The following is a 16,714-nucleotide window of genomic DNA, read 5'->3' as shown; positions in this document are numbered from 1 at the left end:
CTCTCTGTATGTCTTTTTTTTATTTTGTAGAAAGGTTGTTGTTAAGATTCTCTTACTCTGCCCGTACTTTTACTATGAAAAAGAAGTCTGCCGTGAAGGCCCCCCAAGTACCGTTGCTTAGTTCACATATGGTTTATCCGGACCCGGAAGTGGGATGCTGCTGTTGAGTCACCCTTGACTGGTCGTAGTCAGATAGCCGCAAACAAACTGTGATGATGCTAACGAGTAGGGATATCATTGGGTCTAACTAGATATTAAATAAATGTGTTAATAATTTGGATAAAGACTATATTATTGGTACTTAAGGGTATCCAACAGACGCATTGCCAAAATGATGGAGGAAATTGATAGATTTCAAGTACCGACAGTTAACCCGGAGATGCAGCCACTGGTAAGTGCGTGTCAGTAGCGAGGGATACATATTGAAATGTGTACTATGAAGGAGACCATTCGTGTTTACATTTGTATTTACACGCTTTATATGTTTATTGATAAAATGACACCTTCATCAATAAAAGTAATAGATTGTTTTAAAAAAACACATAACGAAGACAAATGAATCCAGTACGAGGAAAGTATCTGCTTGGGGAAAACAGCTATTGCTATTTTCGTGCATACAGTTACAGTTTACAATGAAGCAATGAAAGCACGCTCATAAAAATATAGATGAACTGCGTAACTGTGGTCTTTTCATAAGAATGGTACGTACACATATAGCTGACTTTTTAAATCGTATGTTCATCTAACAGTTTGTGACTGGTTGTGAAGTGTCATTTCTATTTAACTGAAAGAAGAAGAAGAAAAAAAACAGTAGGTTACATAGTGGTTGACGTCTCGCTGTTGCAAGCGAGGAGATCAAGAATGACAGACATAAGGCAAAGGTTTTGTTACTTTAAATTGCACAAGTATTATAACGGACTAATACTGATGTGTCGGTTCAGATACAATATTACTCGACGCAGCTGCGTGGAGTAATATTGTAGGAGTGCGTATCTTTCAGCTGGACTGTTCAGCGCTTACGTTAATAGGTCTATCCCATCATATTTCATCTCACTGTAATCGTGAACACCGGGAATATGGATCAGCAAAACAACCCACATTCTCACTCGCGCAGTTTGCTACCTATGTGTAAAGATACATGTTAAATTAACGATACTGCAGCATTCATATTACACTGCCATCTTTGTCTCAGTTTAATAGGCGTTCCCCGCCCAAGTCCCATAAGGATCCGTAATGTGTAGTACTTTGTTGCGTTTGCTCACATTTGAATGGTCTAGGCGCCACAGGCGTTTCTAGGGTTCGCCATTTGTGCCTTTTTTAGTCAAGCAGATCTACAATGACATCTGATTTGGCCTCACTTTGTTGAGCATGACTGGTTATAACTTTTGATCAGTTGTTAACCTTTTTTTTTTTTTTAGATAATGAGATTTCATCATTTCTACCAACTTTCAGCTGTGCCGCCCTCTGTGGCAGTCTGTCATATTGTGTCCACCTGGTTATGACAGTAAACATATAAAAGCCATTGTGACTCTGCCCATAGGAAAGACTTATGATGATCTGTTCTGCATGCAGCATATAAGATCTTTTAAAACTAAGAGAGTGTGACGAGACTCAGTGACCATGTATTGCAGAGGTCTTTTTGCTTTGAGAAACAAAACTGGTCCCCTGCTCAGACCCATTGTCCTCTCTGAAACAGATGTGCATGGCTAGGTATTGTTTTAGGCAGGCAAATTGTTTCCAGCCAAGCAAATTATGTGCAGATAAGCTATGTAAAATAACCTTTCAGGAACTTCTGCACAACATTCCAATTTAAAGCGAGCCAGATTATTCAAAATGCATTGTAGGATTGTAGGGTCCACTGTCTATGCCATGCATGACTGGCAATATTGGGACTTTGATTAATGTCTTAGAGAAAGACATTGACAAAGTCTTCAGATATTGATCCCCTCAGAAATCCCCATGTAAGTCTTTCCATAGCCTGTTGGTGTTAGATGTTTTCCCCCTCTCTCCTCTGATTATGATTAAAAGGTGTGGGCCGTAGCCCAGGGTAGTATTATAGCTTTTTCCCACTGGACTCTGTCACAAAGAACCAGAGGACCAGCTGTTTCCTGACGCCACACAGAGACTGCTTTTTTCATGCAAATCATTTTTTTTTCTTTCTTTCTTTTTTTTTTTATTGTGGATTGAAAAGCACATATATCAGCCTAGCAGCCGCAATTCAAATACGCCAAACCCCTTTAAGGACTGCAGAAATGTCCTTCCTTTTATTTAACATGAGGCAAACGCTGAAAATGAAAAATTAGTGAGTTGGTTTCTTTAATGGAATTCATCTTTGAAATTTGGGATAAAAGGCTATGGTGACTGAACAATATTATGTGAAATCCTTGAAAAATCTCTTCTTCTCATTCATTTTTAATCATTTTACTTTACTCTTGACTTATCTATTGAGTCACTTAAAAGAATATTCTGAGTCTACAGATGACTTTTTTTATTCATTAATTTCATAAATGTACCTCTATTTTCAAATTAATTTTTGAATTAGACTACTGTTCCACAGTAGCAAATCTGTCTGAAAGATGATCTGGGCCTGGCCTACACTCTGTCAGGAGCTGTCTGAAGTGTCTCTCAGTTCATGATACTAGACTAGAGGTGTTTTGTTTGGTTTTTTTTTTGGATGATTAAAAGCATTTCAAACAATAGTCATGGGTTTTGTCTGCTAGTTTATTGTCTTCCTCCACAGCCTTCCCACTTCAGCTGTATGTCACCTGATTGATCAGGCTCTGTCACCAATGGTCCAGAGCGGAGCAGGCTAGATAATCCCACCAATCCCTTTACAGAACAGCTGCGTCAGCAACCCAGTGGCCTTTCATCATCTCCTAACCTGTCTGAAAAGGCTGCTATAGGCCATGAGGGGTCAGGGCAGAAAAGGGGGGGAGGGGGTCATGGTGTTTACACTAATGAGATGTTAATGTTTGCACTGTGGCCTGGTGACAAGGCCACTATAAACAGTGCACAGTGTGTGGTAATACTGTGTGTAGTAACAAGCCTGAGGATATGTGATGCGTCTGTATGCGAAAAACGTAGCAGGGCGTTTGTTTATTTGACTTGTTTGTATAGTAGTGTGTCTTGAACATTAGATTAGTAGTCTGCTGACTGTCTAGAGCATCAACTGTCAGTTAGCCTAATTATTTGCTGAATAGTTTGCATAACTAGGCCGGCGTATGTTTATGCACACCCTTTTTACATACCATTTCTCTCTCTCTCTCTCTCTCTCTCTCTCTCTCTCTCTTTCTTTCTCTCTCTCTCTCTCTCTCTCTCTCCCTCTCTCTCTCCCCCTCTCTCTCGCTCTCCTGCTCACTCTCTCTCTTTCTCTCGCCCTCTCTCTCCCTCACTCTTTCTCCCTCTCTCCGTGTCTGTCTCTCTCATAGACCTTTGCTCATAAGCAACAAGGATGCTTCAGGCAGGAGTAATCCTGTGTCTTTGGCTTTCAGAAACACTTTTTTTTTTCTGTTACGAATAGGAGTTGGGCTAGTTCTCTTGTCTGCATTTTGCTTGCATGCATCACGCTGTTTGGTCTTTGTCTAAAAGCTCATGAAATTAGCATAGATTGTGTGTTCAGCTGTAGGCTACATGTGGCTGATAGACTGAAAAGCTTTGATGTTATATTCTATACATTTGGTTTAATCTTTGTGTGAGTGAAATTCTGCGTAAACATTCTGAGGAATTAGCCTATATACATTGGTGATGTTTTCTGCAAGAGAAGCCCTTATATAATTTATATATTTATGAGCATGTTACAATCAAATGCTGCATATGACTATATTAACTTTTGAAATACTTGTTAAGTGACACATATGGGCTATATTTAAAACACAATAATTTCGAATAAATCGTAACGATTGTGTTTTCACATCTTCTATTTTAAGTGCGATTTAACGTACACAAACTCAAATGTAATTGAGTAGTTCGTGAGAGCTGACAAGATGAATTTGAGGGAGAGAGATGTTTGGCTGAGAGATATTCGGTGCTCTGTCCTTCTATTCTGCATTGTATCCCTCCATGCAGCCTTCTCTCACCAAGCTCGCTTTCATAACATTCTATTCTGTTGAATTATTGATCATCCAGTGTGCGGCTTGTCCAGATTGGGGTGTTTAGTCCAGAGCCGTTTGTTTCCAAACCGAAAGCAGACTAAAAACAGTAAGATCAGAATGAGACGCTGCATCGGAAGAAGACCACAGGTAATACTGCAGGTGTAGGATGTAGGAGGTTCCTTTGGATGTGCTCAGGATGTTCCATTGGATGTGTTTGTCATTTGATTTGGTGAGGCAGCCCACTGGGAGTTAAGACTGGTCATGCCGGTCCCCACTCCGCCCCCCCCCCCCCCCCCCCCCCCCCCCCATCCCCCCACACCCACCCCCCCACACCCACCCCAACTGTCTCTCTTCCTTAACCTCTGTGCTAATGGTGAATGTGTTGGAGAGAACCCTCTGCCAGCCTCTCATTGGCTCAGAGCCCAGGTCTGGCCAAAGGGCAAAAGGCTCCATCTCACCAAAACAACTCCCCTACTGGGATGAGACTGTTTCTAAAGGGACACCATTACTGCTATTCCGCCTGTGTTCCTCGAAACATGACTCTGTGTACGCCTTTTTCCTCATCTCGAGGGATGGAGAAAGGGAACAGCGCGTTCAGAGCTACATGCAAACATTTCTGCAGCTCCTCTTCACAGTGTTATCGGTACTAGCCTACAGTATCGATTGGTGTTGTCCAGCACTTTTGTACTCTTTTATCTAGTAGTGATAGTAGTAGGCCAGATAGTGTTGTCAGTGATGCGTTTCTCTTGTCCATGATGTCATCTTGGATAGTAAATTGATCTCTGTTAAGAATTCAGACATGTGGTCGATTTCAATGGGAGCAGCAGTTTTTTTTTCGGGGGTTGACCGAAAGAGACTTCCATTGTTTCTTCAGTAGTAAGACAAATTTACTGCGCTGTTCCATCATCTTTAAGCCTCTGTTCAATACATTTTACAATATTGTCTTTAATTAATCAGTGTGGATTAATGGCCAGTACCTCTTCAGATTTTTTTTTTTGCAGCGTTGGCACGGAATCCTCTGGCACATTATCGTGCTGAATTTGCTGTCTCTGTTATTTATCACTCTTTGGCGGGGCGTCTTTTTGCAGTACGCGTAGGTGTACGCTTCACTTGAAACATTTATATTTCACTGTTTATTGTTCATTGTAATTTTGTTACTGTTCAAGCCGTCGGCTTGCTTCGTAAAAGGGAAATGTTTTCCAAGACGAAAATGTGGTATAATTGGTCCCAGATATTTTTGGTAAATGTCAAACCTTTAGTCATAGTATGGGCCCTCGTAAGTCTAAACTGCGTCTTTAAAAAAAACGCCGAAGTCTAGCCAGCTCTGTGTTACACATTAGCTCTGCACTGAATAGCCTGGTTTGGTTTCTCATTGTGTCAGGTGTTACTACAGAAGGTCTGTTATAAGAGAGAGAAGGGCTGTCGTCCCCAGGACACACTGGTGTTCTGTGAGCTCAGGCAGCGCATGCTTATGCACGGCCACCGAGCCGTCGTTTAGGGATCTCCATATTGCAGAGAGCACACTGCTCTCATGGTCTTCTTAGTTCATAAGGACTACCTATTGAGGCCTTGGCCTGCTCATTTGGCCAGACTTGAGCTGGCTATAATAGAGGCTCTGTTAACAGAGTGGGCCACGTCGAACTCTCCAGCTCCCCGTTCAACAGGCCTCTTTCTGTTCCCCCGCTGGGTCTGGCAGTGATGTCACAGAGGGCCCGAGCCCCACGAACAGAACTCTCAGGCAACAAAACTGGCATGGCATCATAATAGGTCAGCCATGTGGGAAATGCAGTGCGGTTACTATGGCAGCCAGTGTCTCTCCCTTGTGTCGGCCACCTAGTTCCTCTTCTGTCCCAGTGCCTCGAAGCTGAAAAATAGGGGGAATGACTGAGTGTTTTGTGTCTTCTATTTTAAACCACTATTAGGCCAGCTAATCAGAATTCTCTATAAATTACCTTGTAAATGAGGGTCTTTTTTTTTTTTTTTTTCTGCTGTAGTCAACATTTTTTTTTTTTTTTACTGTGCATGCACAATGGCCCACAAGGTTAATTGCAGGAAACATGAATGTACATTAAAGTGGCAAAAAATGACCATAGATGTGCTGTGCTCTTTTTTTTTTAGACCTGCTGCTACCTGCACTTTATCAGATGGCTTAGATTAGATCATTTTGGAGGGCGTCTCTCCACACAAGATAAGCATAGCACAGAGATAAGATCTCCAGCCTCCAAATCCTTTTCTGTGGTGCTTCAATGTGAACCTCCAGCAGCTTTTACCTATAAAGATTCTTTTGTTTCGCTATCCTTTTTCACCTAATAACTCCAAATTATCCACCGTACTCAGTGTAAAGATGTCATCGAAGGTGGCACATGTTTATTTAAATTGAAGCTTAAGGCTAAATTACTTAGGCTATCTTCTACCTTGTCAGAGGTTACAATCAAAGAAAGATACAGGCTGTCATCTTGTAAAACCACAAAAGCTACATACAAAGGCAGTGAACTCACACAGTGTGATTTTTAAGCCAGTTTTAGCCCTCTCCCATAGTCTGCAGAAGACCTCTACTCCTGACTGAGGAGGAGTTAAATTGTCTTTGAAGGAAATCTTGAGTTTCAGAAGTAGAGTAGAGAAATGGCAAAAAAAAGAAAAAAGGCAAGCAGTTCAGTGGTCTGGTGAGAATTGTAGTTTGCTCAGTAAACAGTCTGTGTCAATGTATAAATATTTAATTAATAAAAGACTAAGACTAGATAAAAGAGGAAATCGTATTGATTCTGTTGCACCCAACATCTGCGGTGGGATACAGCCAACTGTTCCAGCCAACAACACCCCATATCCTCCTTTAGAACGCTAGATCAATGAGCAGGCTTAACTTAGCTGGCAATATCGGAGGTAAAGAGAGAGAGAGAGAGAGAGAGAGAGAGAGAGGGATTAAAATGACCTTTTCCTCCTGAGACATCTGGATACTGAGCAAAGCAATGAAATTTTATTCAATATTTCATTCCTCGTTTTCCCCCAAAAACAGTCTGTATGAGTTCTTCCCTTCTCTACAGTTTCTCCCCCATCAGGACTTACTAACTTAGAGCTCGTTTACAGTTCTTAACAGTCACTGCTACATGCCAAGAGGCTTACTTTGAGTTTGGCTAGCTGTCTTTTATCGTTGGTTTACTGTTGAAGTGATTTTTTAGCATTGTCAGCGGTGATAACCTACCTCTATACAACTCTGTAGGGAAAGCAGTAAGCTACGACATAGGGCTCTGTTTACTGATAAGCTACTGTTGCTTTCTACTTATAACACAAGCCAAGAAGAAAAAATGTTGTTTTTTTTGGTATCATCTGTAGCATTGCTCCTCTCTGTGTGACTCTCTTGGCTCTTTGTGAGACAAGAACAAGCCTTATCTCTCTCCTAGTCTGTTCATTTTTCACGGCCTTTCTTTTGCCAGCACTCAAGCCTTGGCTAATGGATTTTTGTTTTGTTTGATGATTGATATGTTTTGTCTCTCTCTCTCTCTCTCTCTCTCTGTCTCCAGGACCCGGCAGCGACGTCCACATCAGAGGCTGACTCAGACACGAGGGAGGCTGAGTCAGTCGCTGTCAACTACAAGCCCTCACCACTGCAAGTGAAAATTGGTGAGGAATTCTATGCATTTTAACATAATCCATTTTGTGTTTTAATGTGGTCTGAGATCGGGACTGTTGTTGTATCAGTTCCGTAAATAGCGACCAGGTCAGTCGCAGATGAGATCCTGCGGTTTGATTGACAGGGTCTACGATTCGAATAAGATGGCATCAATTAGGGAACGTGAAGATAACGAGAGATCTCAGTAAACAAATAAACTTGTTTGGCAATCAGTGCTGTGGTGTTCAGCATTCTAAAACAACTGCCTCTGTCTGGATGTGCGTAGCCTGACTGCTCCTACTGACGAGGAAATTTTCTTTATCCATTAGTTCAGATTATACCTTCATTTACAGTTTCCCTAGTGTTATGTCCAGGCGGACTTTTCTACACATGGAAAAACACTGTTAATGGGTTTTCTTCACAGAAAATCAATCTGTTTTATTCCTAGACTAAACTTAATCTATGTTAGGAAACAGGGTGGAGCACTAGATTTTCCAAACCTCCATAAGATGTTTACGTTTTGTTTTAACGAAATACAGAAACTAGTGGAAATCAGGTAGAGTGAAATGAGTATTGTTGCGGCATCTAGTGATTCTGAGAATTTTCCAGGACATGCGGAAGTTCCACACATGTCACACATACATACATACTCTCAATTAGACCGAAAACAGCATTGTTTCAAATATAGTTTTCTCCATTAGCTCTGGTAGGAGAGGGTCAGCCCCTCGTCCTCCAGCTCTGGCTCCGTGCTGTTTTGTTTGCGGTGAGGCTGGAGCATTGTGGAGCTGTTTCTTCAGATGAAATAAAGCAGTGTACTGCTGCTAATTAAGCTGCACATTGTAATCATCCAGCCGGCAGCTTGCCTTTTCACAGAGCCACAGAATAACAATCACCAGGGAGATTCTGTGGAAGTCACTCAAAAGTCAAACACAAACTTCAGCATCACACAGTCCTCTCCTGCTCCTTCCAAAAGAGACAGGGGACGTGGAACATTCTATTGTGTGACTGGGCCATGTCTTAAAACTTTTACATGACTCCTTTACCTTGTGTCCTATTTGTAAGAGCAAAGTCAGAAGGAAAGAGAGCACTAAAGAGAACTGGGACAGGACACAGTGACTTAGTTATGTCAAATACTTATTTGATTCAGGTCTGATGTCACAACACAGTCAGTAGGACTGTGTATAACAACATGTAATGTTCAAAATGATGTGTTTTTTCCCTGTAAAGAAGAGCCTTTGTCTGTCAATACTTTAGAAGAATCTCAGTTGTGTTTAGCATTCTTTCACGATATATTATCATTGTAAACAATGTTAAGGTCAGGCTTCGGAGCTGTATTGGAGTTTGTATGTTAAGAAAGTCACATATGGAAAGTAACCTTTGCCTCAGGAGGAAAATGGCACATCGAGTTCAGTTTGATGATGTCGTTTTCCTCTGACTGGCAGAGAAACAGAGAGAGCTGGCCAGAAAGGGCTCGGTGAAGAATGGAACTGTGGGTAGTCCGGTCAACCAGCAGCCCAAGAAGAACAACGTCATGGCTAGAACACGGTGAGAAAACTGGGGAGACGTTCGGCATATAAACGCCCATTTCATTCACCCGTTAGCATAACGCAATTCAAAGTAATCTAATGAACTCTTCAAGAGACGACGGCTAACTCTTGACAAGTAGGAAGTGGGAAAACTTTGTAGTTTCGGTAAACAGTGTGGGGAAATATGCGCAGTTATTGAACCAAACTTATAAATAAAGATAAACCAAATATGACGGACTCCATTCTGCAGTGTTTGTGAACACGAGTTGAAGGCAGTGCAGTTGAAAGCCCTCAGCCAGTCCCAATGCCCAGCTGGATTAGTGGAGATGTGAGAGCCGAGGCAGAGGCTTGACTGAAGCCAGAGCCGTAGATTAGCAGCAGAAAGACGGCATTGGGAGCCTGAAGGCTACAGATTAACGGAGGCCTTTGTCCGACGCGGCGAGAAGAGAGGATGCCCTGCTGTGACTGCAACTCATATAAAACAGCTCGCTAATATTCAGCTTAGTCTTGCCTTACCGCTTCTATTTCCACAATTATCTGAGAATCCTTTCTTTTTCTTTTTTTTCTTTTCTTTTCTTTTCTTTTTGAGACCTCGGGAGAGCGTGAACCAAAACATGTCACTCCTGGTCTCTCGGACACCGAAACATGACACTCCGCACCGCTGTGTCTTGACCCAAATTAACAGTTTGGAATAGAGCGCTTACAACAAATAATGAATAATGTAAAAGCCATAGACAATAATGTGAATTCATGAATTAATCTCAAATTGTTATACACACACACAGTATAAATTTGCTCTCACTTTGGCCCTCATTTGTTAACCTTTTTTTTTTTTTTTCCCCTCCGAGGCTTCAACATTGTTTCCTGTCTTCTCTCTCCTTTAGGTTGGTCGTGCCCAATAAAGGCTATTCATCTTTAGACCAGAGTCCAGATGAGAAACCTTTGGTAGCGCTGGACACAGACAGGTACAGTGAAAAACTTATGTCTCTCACACAAGCATTGACTGTGACTCACTGGGAAACTGAGAGTTGTTCAATGAATCTGCTAATGCTCCGCGTTTAATTTGGTTTAACATGGCTTTGAGTGACGGACTAAAGGGAGCTGGAAAAGAAGCTCTCTAATGATTATTCTCTGGTGTCCATTGATAAGTAACAATGGCGGCAGTTTCCTTTGAATAATAGCAGACGTTTGGCCGTGACAAAGGAGAGAGTGGCCGATGTAAGTCAGAGCACCGTGAGAAATTTGTATTCATAAAGGCAATACAATTAGCTTAAAGAAATCACTTTTGTATGTGAGTGTAGAGGAATCTGAGTTATCAGTGATGGCAAATGACTTGAATTCCTCGGCTTTAGCAAAAAATAGTTTTCGAACGAACCCGCGACAAGTAACAGTTAACAGACCCCCACATATTTTTCCTTATTTGTCATCAGGATTATACGCATACAGCCCTAAAAAAATAACAACGTGAAGTGTCTTGACATTGTGAGATTCCTGTATGTCTTGGTTATGTGTGTCTTTAGTACAGTACATCTCTGTAGCGCTATCAGTCTGCTTTGAGAAATTCCATTATTTGGTGTTTTGCTGATGTGTGCTAAAACGCTAACCCTCGTGCCTCTGGAGAATTTCACATTGGAGTCGAGATCTCGTGACTGAGACAAACATGGCATATGGTTTACTTCATTTTCATTCACGTCAAATCCTTTTATAACGTCTGATGTCATGTGGATAGGGGAATTGTCATCCTAGAAAAGATCACTTCTATTAGGACAGAAATGCATCACCGTAGGTGCACTCGTTGGCATTCACCTTCAGAAACAAACACTTGGCGTGAAGGCTTCCTTTGGTGCTGCCTTTACTTGCACTTATTATCTTGTCAACATCAGAGTAAAAGATGACTTAAGGATGACTGGACTTTTTTTTTTTTTTTTCCACTGTTCAGTAGTTTACTGACTACGATGTTTATGCCACTTCATTTGTCTGATTGCATTTCATGGTCTGATATGCAGTGCGCTGGACTGTAGCGTTTACTTGTGTAACAGATTGTTCTTAATGCAGGTGCTTGCTGGTATTTGTAGTCAGCTGACTGTTGACTGAGAGTCACTCGCCTTGTTTGCCTTGAATCTGGAGCCAATGCGCTGACTGGACAGGTTGACGTGTGTTCTTGAGATGTGCTCCTGAATCTTGCTGATGATGTCTTTCCCTCAGACCTCCATACCAACATCATGTTGGTCACGGTTCCAAGTTCCTGCCAAACATCCCCCAACTATTACACCCTCTTTAAAAGCAAACGTGCCCCGCCAGTCACCCTCGATTCTGATTAAGATGATCTCTCCCTTTGGCCATGTTAGCCAAAATGATGGCCCATTGGGTCAGGCTATTTCTATACCCCACACATGATGGGCATTGGTTATTTAAACCTTTGTGGAAGCACTTGGTTTGAGTGTGCTTTCTGTCCCTTACTCTCTCAGATGTTTCCTTTAGTTTGGCAGTTACACATAGATTTGTCGTCAGACCTCTTTAAAACATATCCAAAGCAGTAAAAACCACATTGTTTTTTGCCTCAGGATGCATAAAATAGAAAGAGATTGACATTAAATAATTTGTCTTTAACTCGTTCTTGTTGAGGTAGCCTTAAGCTATCTTTTTCCTTGTGACTTCAGTTCTGTGTTTTCTTTGAAGCTCTCTGTAGTCTCTCTGTAGAGTCAGTGATGCTTAGTTTTAGAATATTGCTCGGTAGGTAGAGGGAAGGAGGTAGCTGAATTTTGAACAGATGCAGCATCCTAATTGATGTAGTACGCTGTAGGTGAGCCGGATTAGCAAATGGTGGAGCCACTCAGGGCCAGCAGACTCAGCATGTTACTCTCTCCTTCTCTCTCTCACTCTCTCTCTCCCTCTCTCTCTCTCTCTCTCTCTCTCTCACACAGATGGATTTGCCTGCTTTAGTTTCTCTCAAGAACTAACCCTCTCTGTGACCTTAGCTGTCAGATGCTAATCATTCATTACGTCATGTATTAGGTCACTCTCTCTTGCTCGCTCTTTCTCATACAGAAACATTACTCACAGTCTCTGTGCAGGAGTCTGAAAGGGAGATTGGTAGTGCTCTGAATGTGTCAGTCTCTTTCACACTAAGTGTCCTGACTCTTTCTGTTGTCCGCTGCTTTCCTTAGCTCAGCCTCGTTAAATGAGGTTGTAATTACCTCGGTTGGTCTCCATGCTAAATCAGTCAAGCTGAAACGCAATCTCCGCGTCTCCCTTACCCCCGATGTTCCTAAATATGCTATTCATTTACACTATTTCAGCATTTTCAGTCTTAACTATGTGGAAGTGTTCTCACTCACTCATTTTACATTGATTCAAAAATTTAGCAGTTCTTTTCATCATACGACCCAATAGAGATGATTTCCTCATCTACCTTTGCCTTTGGTGAGAAAATGAATCACATCCGTAGCATTTGATCTGGGGCACACTGCTGAAAAGTAAAGATGATTAAGTTGCGGTGTCAGGGAGCGCTGGTATGTGACTGTTTCTGATCTTATCTTTTCAGTGATGATGATTTTGACATGTCCAGATACTCGTCATCAGGATACTCGTCAGCCGAGGTGAGATGTCTGAGGGACCAGGTACCTATACAACGCAGTCGACGTCAATAAAACCACACAGCCCAGCACTGTCAGCTCCCATTTACTCTTATTGTCATCAGGCTTCAATGCCGTTAAAGGCAGAGTCCATGGCCTTTCGTCTGTCTGATTCAGTTCAGATACACATTTAACTATGACTTTGGTATCTTTGGCTAATACTATGTTTTCAGCACCATTTTCTCCCTGTACCAAAACTGCATTTTCCATTTCTTACATTCTCCACCTTTCTTAATCACCATCATTAGTAATATCAACCACCAAACGTCTGGCTTCTAACACCACTGTCATTAGCACCACTATTTATGCTATTGCTTGTGTTGTTCACCCATCATGTAGAGTGAAGTTAATATCTCATTTTGTTGTAATATCTAAATTACCTGAGTTATCCGTAACATACAGAGTAATGAGAAGTCTAAAGTGATGAACCAGAACCCGCTGTTCCTGTGCCCTCTGCAGCAGATAAACCAAGACCTGAACATACAGCTCTTAAAGGACGGCTATCGATTGGACGAAATCCCAGACGACGAGGACCTCGACCTCATCCCGCCCAAATCAGTGAACCCTACCTGCATGTGCTGCCAAGCCACCTCATCCACCGCCTGTCAGATCCAGTAACCCCGCCCCTCTCCCATAACCCTTTCCCCTGACCCCACCCTGTGAGTTTGTCTCACTGCCCAAGAGGTCAAACAGAGTTGTTCTCTAGAACTAGAATAATTACTAAAGAAATTTAAACAAATGTGGAGAAAATGGTTATATTACAATTAATATAAAGCAGATTAAAAGAAAAAAAACAACAAAAATACACACACAAAAAAAAGTTACTAACAGTTATTGGTTCCTCCTATGGTAGGACATGTGAGTCTTTCTATCACCACCAGAGGGAGCTTTTCAGGGGGTATGTTCAGAAACAGATGTCAGAGAGGTAAAAACAATAGAGTGCACAGGTATAGAAAAAACAACTACACATACTACAATATTTAAAACATATATTTGAAAAAATGAGCATTTGACAGTCCTAATTGCTCAACACTCTGTTTTAGAATTATCATGGACTGCCTCTGTTTTAGCTTCCTGTTTTTGTTGTTGCTGTCTTGGTGCAAATGGATATTTGGCTATTGGCCTGCAAGGGAAAAATGCTGTTTGTTTTTAATTAAAGTGAAATATAGTGACCAGCAAAAACACATACTCATGAGGATCATGGGATTGTCAGTCTTACCCTAAACTTATCAGCTCTAGACAGTAACACTAACAATGCTGTAGCAAATCAAAAAACAAAAACAAAACAAAACAAAAAGACAACAAAAAAACGCATTCTGACATAGATCCACATAACGTGACTTTGCGGTAATATAAGATTCTGAAGACAATGAAAGAAATGCACAGAAGTCAAGATTTTTATTTATTTGTATTCAAGAAATAAGAGAATATCTGTTAGAGAAAGCTAAAATAAAGCTGTGAACACTTTGTCTGTGGAAAAAAAAAAATCTTACGTGAGGAAGTTTAGGTCTGAAAGATTTGTGACCATTGTTGCATGCTGCTTATGGGTTTATCTATGCCCACCTGCTAACTATGACATCATTAGGAATTTTGGTGAAAATTAGCTGAACATTGGAGCTCCAATACAACCCGAGCATGTTCCTCCAGGTGACGGCAGCGCAGAGAGAGACCTCAGTGGCTAGAGCACTGTTTTTCTGACACTACATGTTAGGTGCTCATCTGGCTGTCAGCTTCAGCTAATTCATTTTGGTCATGATGGCCCAGAAATTGTACTTCACCAAATGCGGTACAGGGAAAAGGAGACCTTGCACAAGTAGACAAGACGAACACTTGAGTTCTTATGTCCAATTCTGATGTTTCCAATGCTTTATATAGCAATGCAGGCTGGTATGTACTTCTCCATAGCTCTGTTCTGGCTAGAACTTGTTTTATCTGTGCCAAAAGACCCTACTTCTGTGTTACTATACATTCAAAATAAAAGTAGAATGGCACATCAGTGGTGATGGTTTTAAAATGAACCCAGTGATGTTTGGAGTTGAAGTATACGTTCTGTATTCCCCCAATTTCCATCACTAAGAGTTTACAACATCCTCATTCGCCTGGAGAATACACAGCCACAAACTTTTATTTTCTAGCCAAAGACTGTCAAGTTATTCACTCAGATAGATATGAAAGTCATAAATAATTACCATCCTTTGTCCCTTGTGAGTGAAGTCAAAATTATACTGTCCACCCTGTCTGTTGGTTTGAATAGTGTACCTCCCTTTAAATGACCACGTGTACTTGTAGGATTTTGCATTTTGTTTTGGAGAATTTATTTTGACTGTGGTTAGCTGCCATTAGTTTTCCTCTTTATAGATGTGCTCCATCACACATGGTTGAAGTGCTTCCTTCAATGTAGTGCTATCCATTTGTCTTCAACTGCCAACTGTTCAATGTTGTTTCACACTAAGACACTCCTTTAAGACACGAATAACATGCCTTTAACGTGCAAAAAAAAAAAAAAACAATATTCACACTCTCTCAGTGAGAAATACAGTTTGAAACGAATGAAAGGAAAACATAATATAATAACATTAGATTCATCAGTTGTCTTGACCTTCATGGAAACCCTGACTTGTTTGTTTGTCACGGTGTAGATTATCGACACTACAGGATGTCTACAGGCTCATCTGTTAACTGTGTTTCTGGGTTTAAACCTCACATTGCACAGTAACTGACACGCTATTGATTGTCCCCTCAGATGAACCTACCCTTTATTTTAACTAAACACTCACTTGACAGAGAAGACACATGACTCCAAGGCAGCAGATATAGACGCACGTCTCCCGTTTTTTTCCCCCGCCGACACCTCGTTTTCGCTGCCATCTTCACTCGTCTGTCAACTGTCACACTTCTCTGCAACGCAGAGATCTGCCATACAGGGGCTCATCTCCTGTTCTGGAAAGGTTGTGGTCTGTGTGAGTGTATATGGCAGTCTTCATAATTAACTAGCCATAGAGGATCAAGGGGATTCCTGTAGAGGGGACTGACCGTGAATATACAAGTGAACCTAGAGAGCATGTTTAGACTTCGAATGTTGTGCTTCAGCTATATCTGCTCTTTGCCCAAAAGCATAGACGTCACCCCCCGTGAGCCGTCTGCGTGGGTTCTGAACTGTTGTGTTAAAGGACTAACTGAGCGGTCCGCTTCACTTACGGTGGGATTATTGTCCTTTCCTCTCCCCCTCCTGGTGTTACGTCACTTTGTACCTGCTCTGGATGAAAGCGAAACACAACTGTCTTCTCTCTTGCCGTAATCCTTGAATTATACTCACTCTCAGCTCCGAATTTGCTAATTAGAGTATGCCTTAAGTAAAGCTCTATAGTGGATATTTTATTTATTGCCAGTGGTATGTTATAATTTATTTAAACAAAATGGGAAAGTATGCATTTTTTTTAACATAGAGATGTATTTTTTGTTTTTTTCTTTTTTTTGTTTGTTTGTTTTTTGTTTTGTTTTGTTTTTTTAATTTTTATTTCGTTCTGCTGATAAATGTCATGATTGTAAAGATGTGAACAGTTTCCATACCAGTGTTTAACAGTGTTATTGTTCTGTGTAGTGTAGCATATCTATAAATACATCTGGAATATACAACTGCAGACACCTTGTTTGTGTTTTTTTGTTGATGTGCGTGTGAGTTTTTGTGTCCTCTTCCATTTAATTTATGTTAAGTGTATTTCTTGTATTAGCCATCTGTGACAGACTGACCTTTATCAGGTGCACTGAATATGAGCAGCACTGTGTCAGATTAAGCGTGCGTTGCTCCATTCTGACGACTAGCAGGATAACAGTAATAACCTCAGTGTCAGAGCT

At 41.2% G+C, this 16,714-nt stretch overlaps 1 protein-coding gene across 7 annotated transcripts; it reads left to right on the top strand.

The window, feature by feature from the left end:
* Window positions 1-233: 233 nt before the first annotated feature.
* fam219aa (family with sequence similarity 219 member Aa) lies at window positions 234-16,260 on the top strand. 7 transcript variants are annotated; one of them, XM_030769297.1, is made up of 6 exons: window positions 234-358; window positions 7,610-7,666; window positions 9,149-9,243; window positions 10,109-10,189; window positions 12,769-12,823; window positions 13,322-16,260. In XM_030769297.1, exons 1-6 carry the CDS (start codon window positions 332-334, stop codon window positions 13,475-13,477), a joined length of 471 nt encoding a protein of 156 aa, XP_030625157.1. In that variant the 5' UTR covers window positions 234-331; the 3' UTR covers window positions 13,478-16,260. The 7 variants fall into 7 exon arrangements, with proteins under 7 accessions (XP_030625157.1, XP_030625155.1, XP_030625156.1 ...); XM_030769295.1 differs by having other exon boundaries at window positions 7,610-7,709; window positions 9,141-9,243; XM_030769296.1 differs by having other exon boundaries at window positions 234-391.
* The last annotated feature ends 454 nt before the right edge of the window (window positions 16,261-16,714 follow it).

The sequence above is a fragment of the Chanos chanos genome, chromosome 3 (assembly GCF_902362185.1).
Source record: "Chanos chanos chromosome 3, fChaCha1.1, whole genome shotgun sequence".
Lineage (NCBI taxonomy): Eukaryota > Metazoa > Chordata > Actinopteri > Gonorynchiformes > Chanidae > Chanos > Chanos chanos.
This window is presented reverse-complemented; position numbering and strand designations above follow the sequence as displayed.

Coding starts and splice junctions, on each gene's coding strand:
- fam219aa (XM_030769291.1), top strand. CDS start 332: ATGATGGAGGAAATTGATAGATTTCAAGTACCGACAGTTAACCCGGAG. Junction 7,710..9,140: donor ACCACTGCAAGTGAAAATTG/GTGAGGAATTCT, acceptor TCTGACTGGCAG/AGAAACAGAGAGAGCTGGCC. Junction 9,244..10,108: donor AACGTCATGGCTAGAACACG/GTGAGAAAACTG, acceptor TCTCTCCTTTAG/GTTGGTCGTGCCCAATAAAG.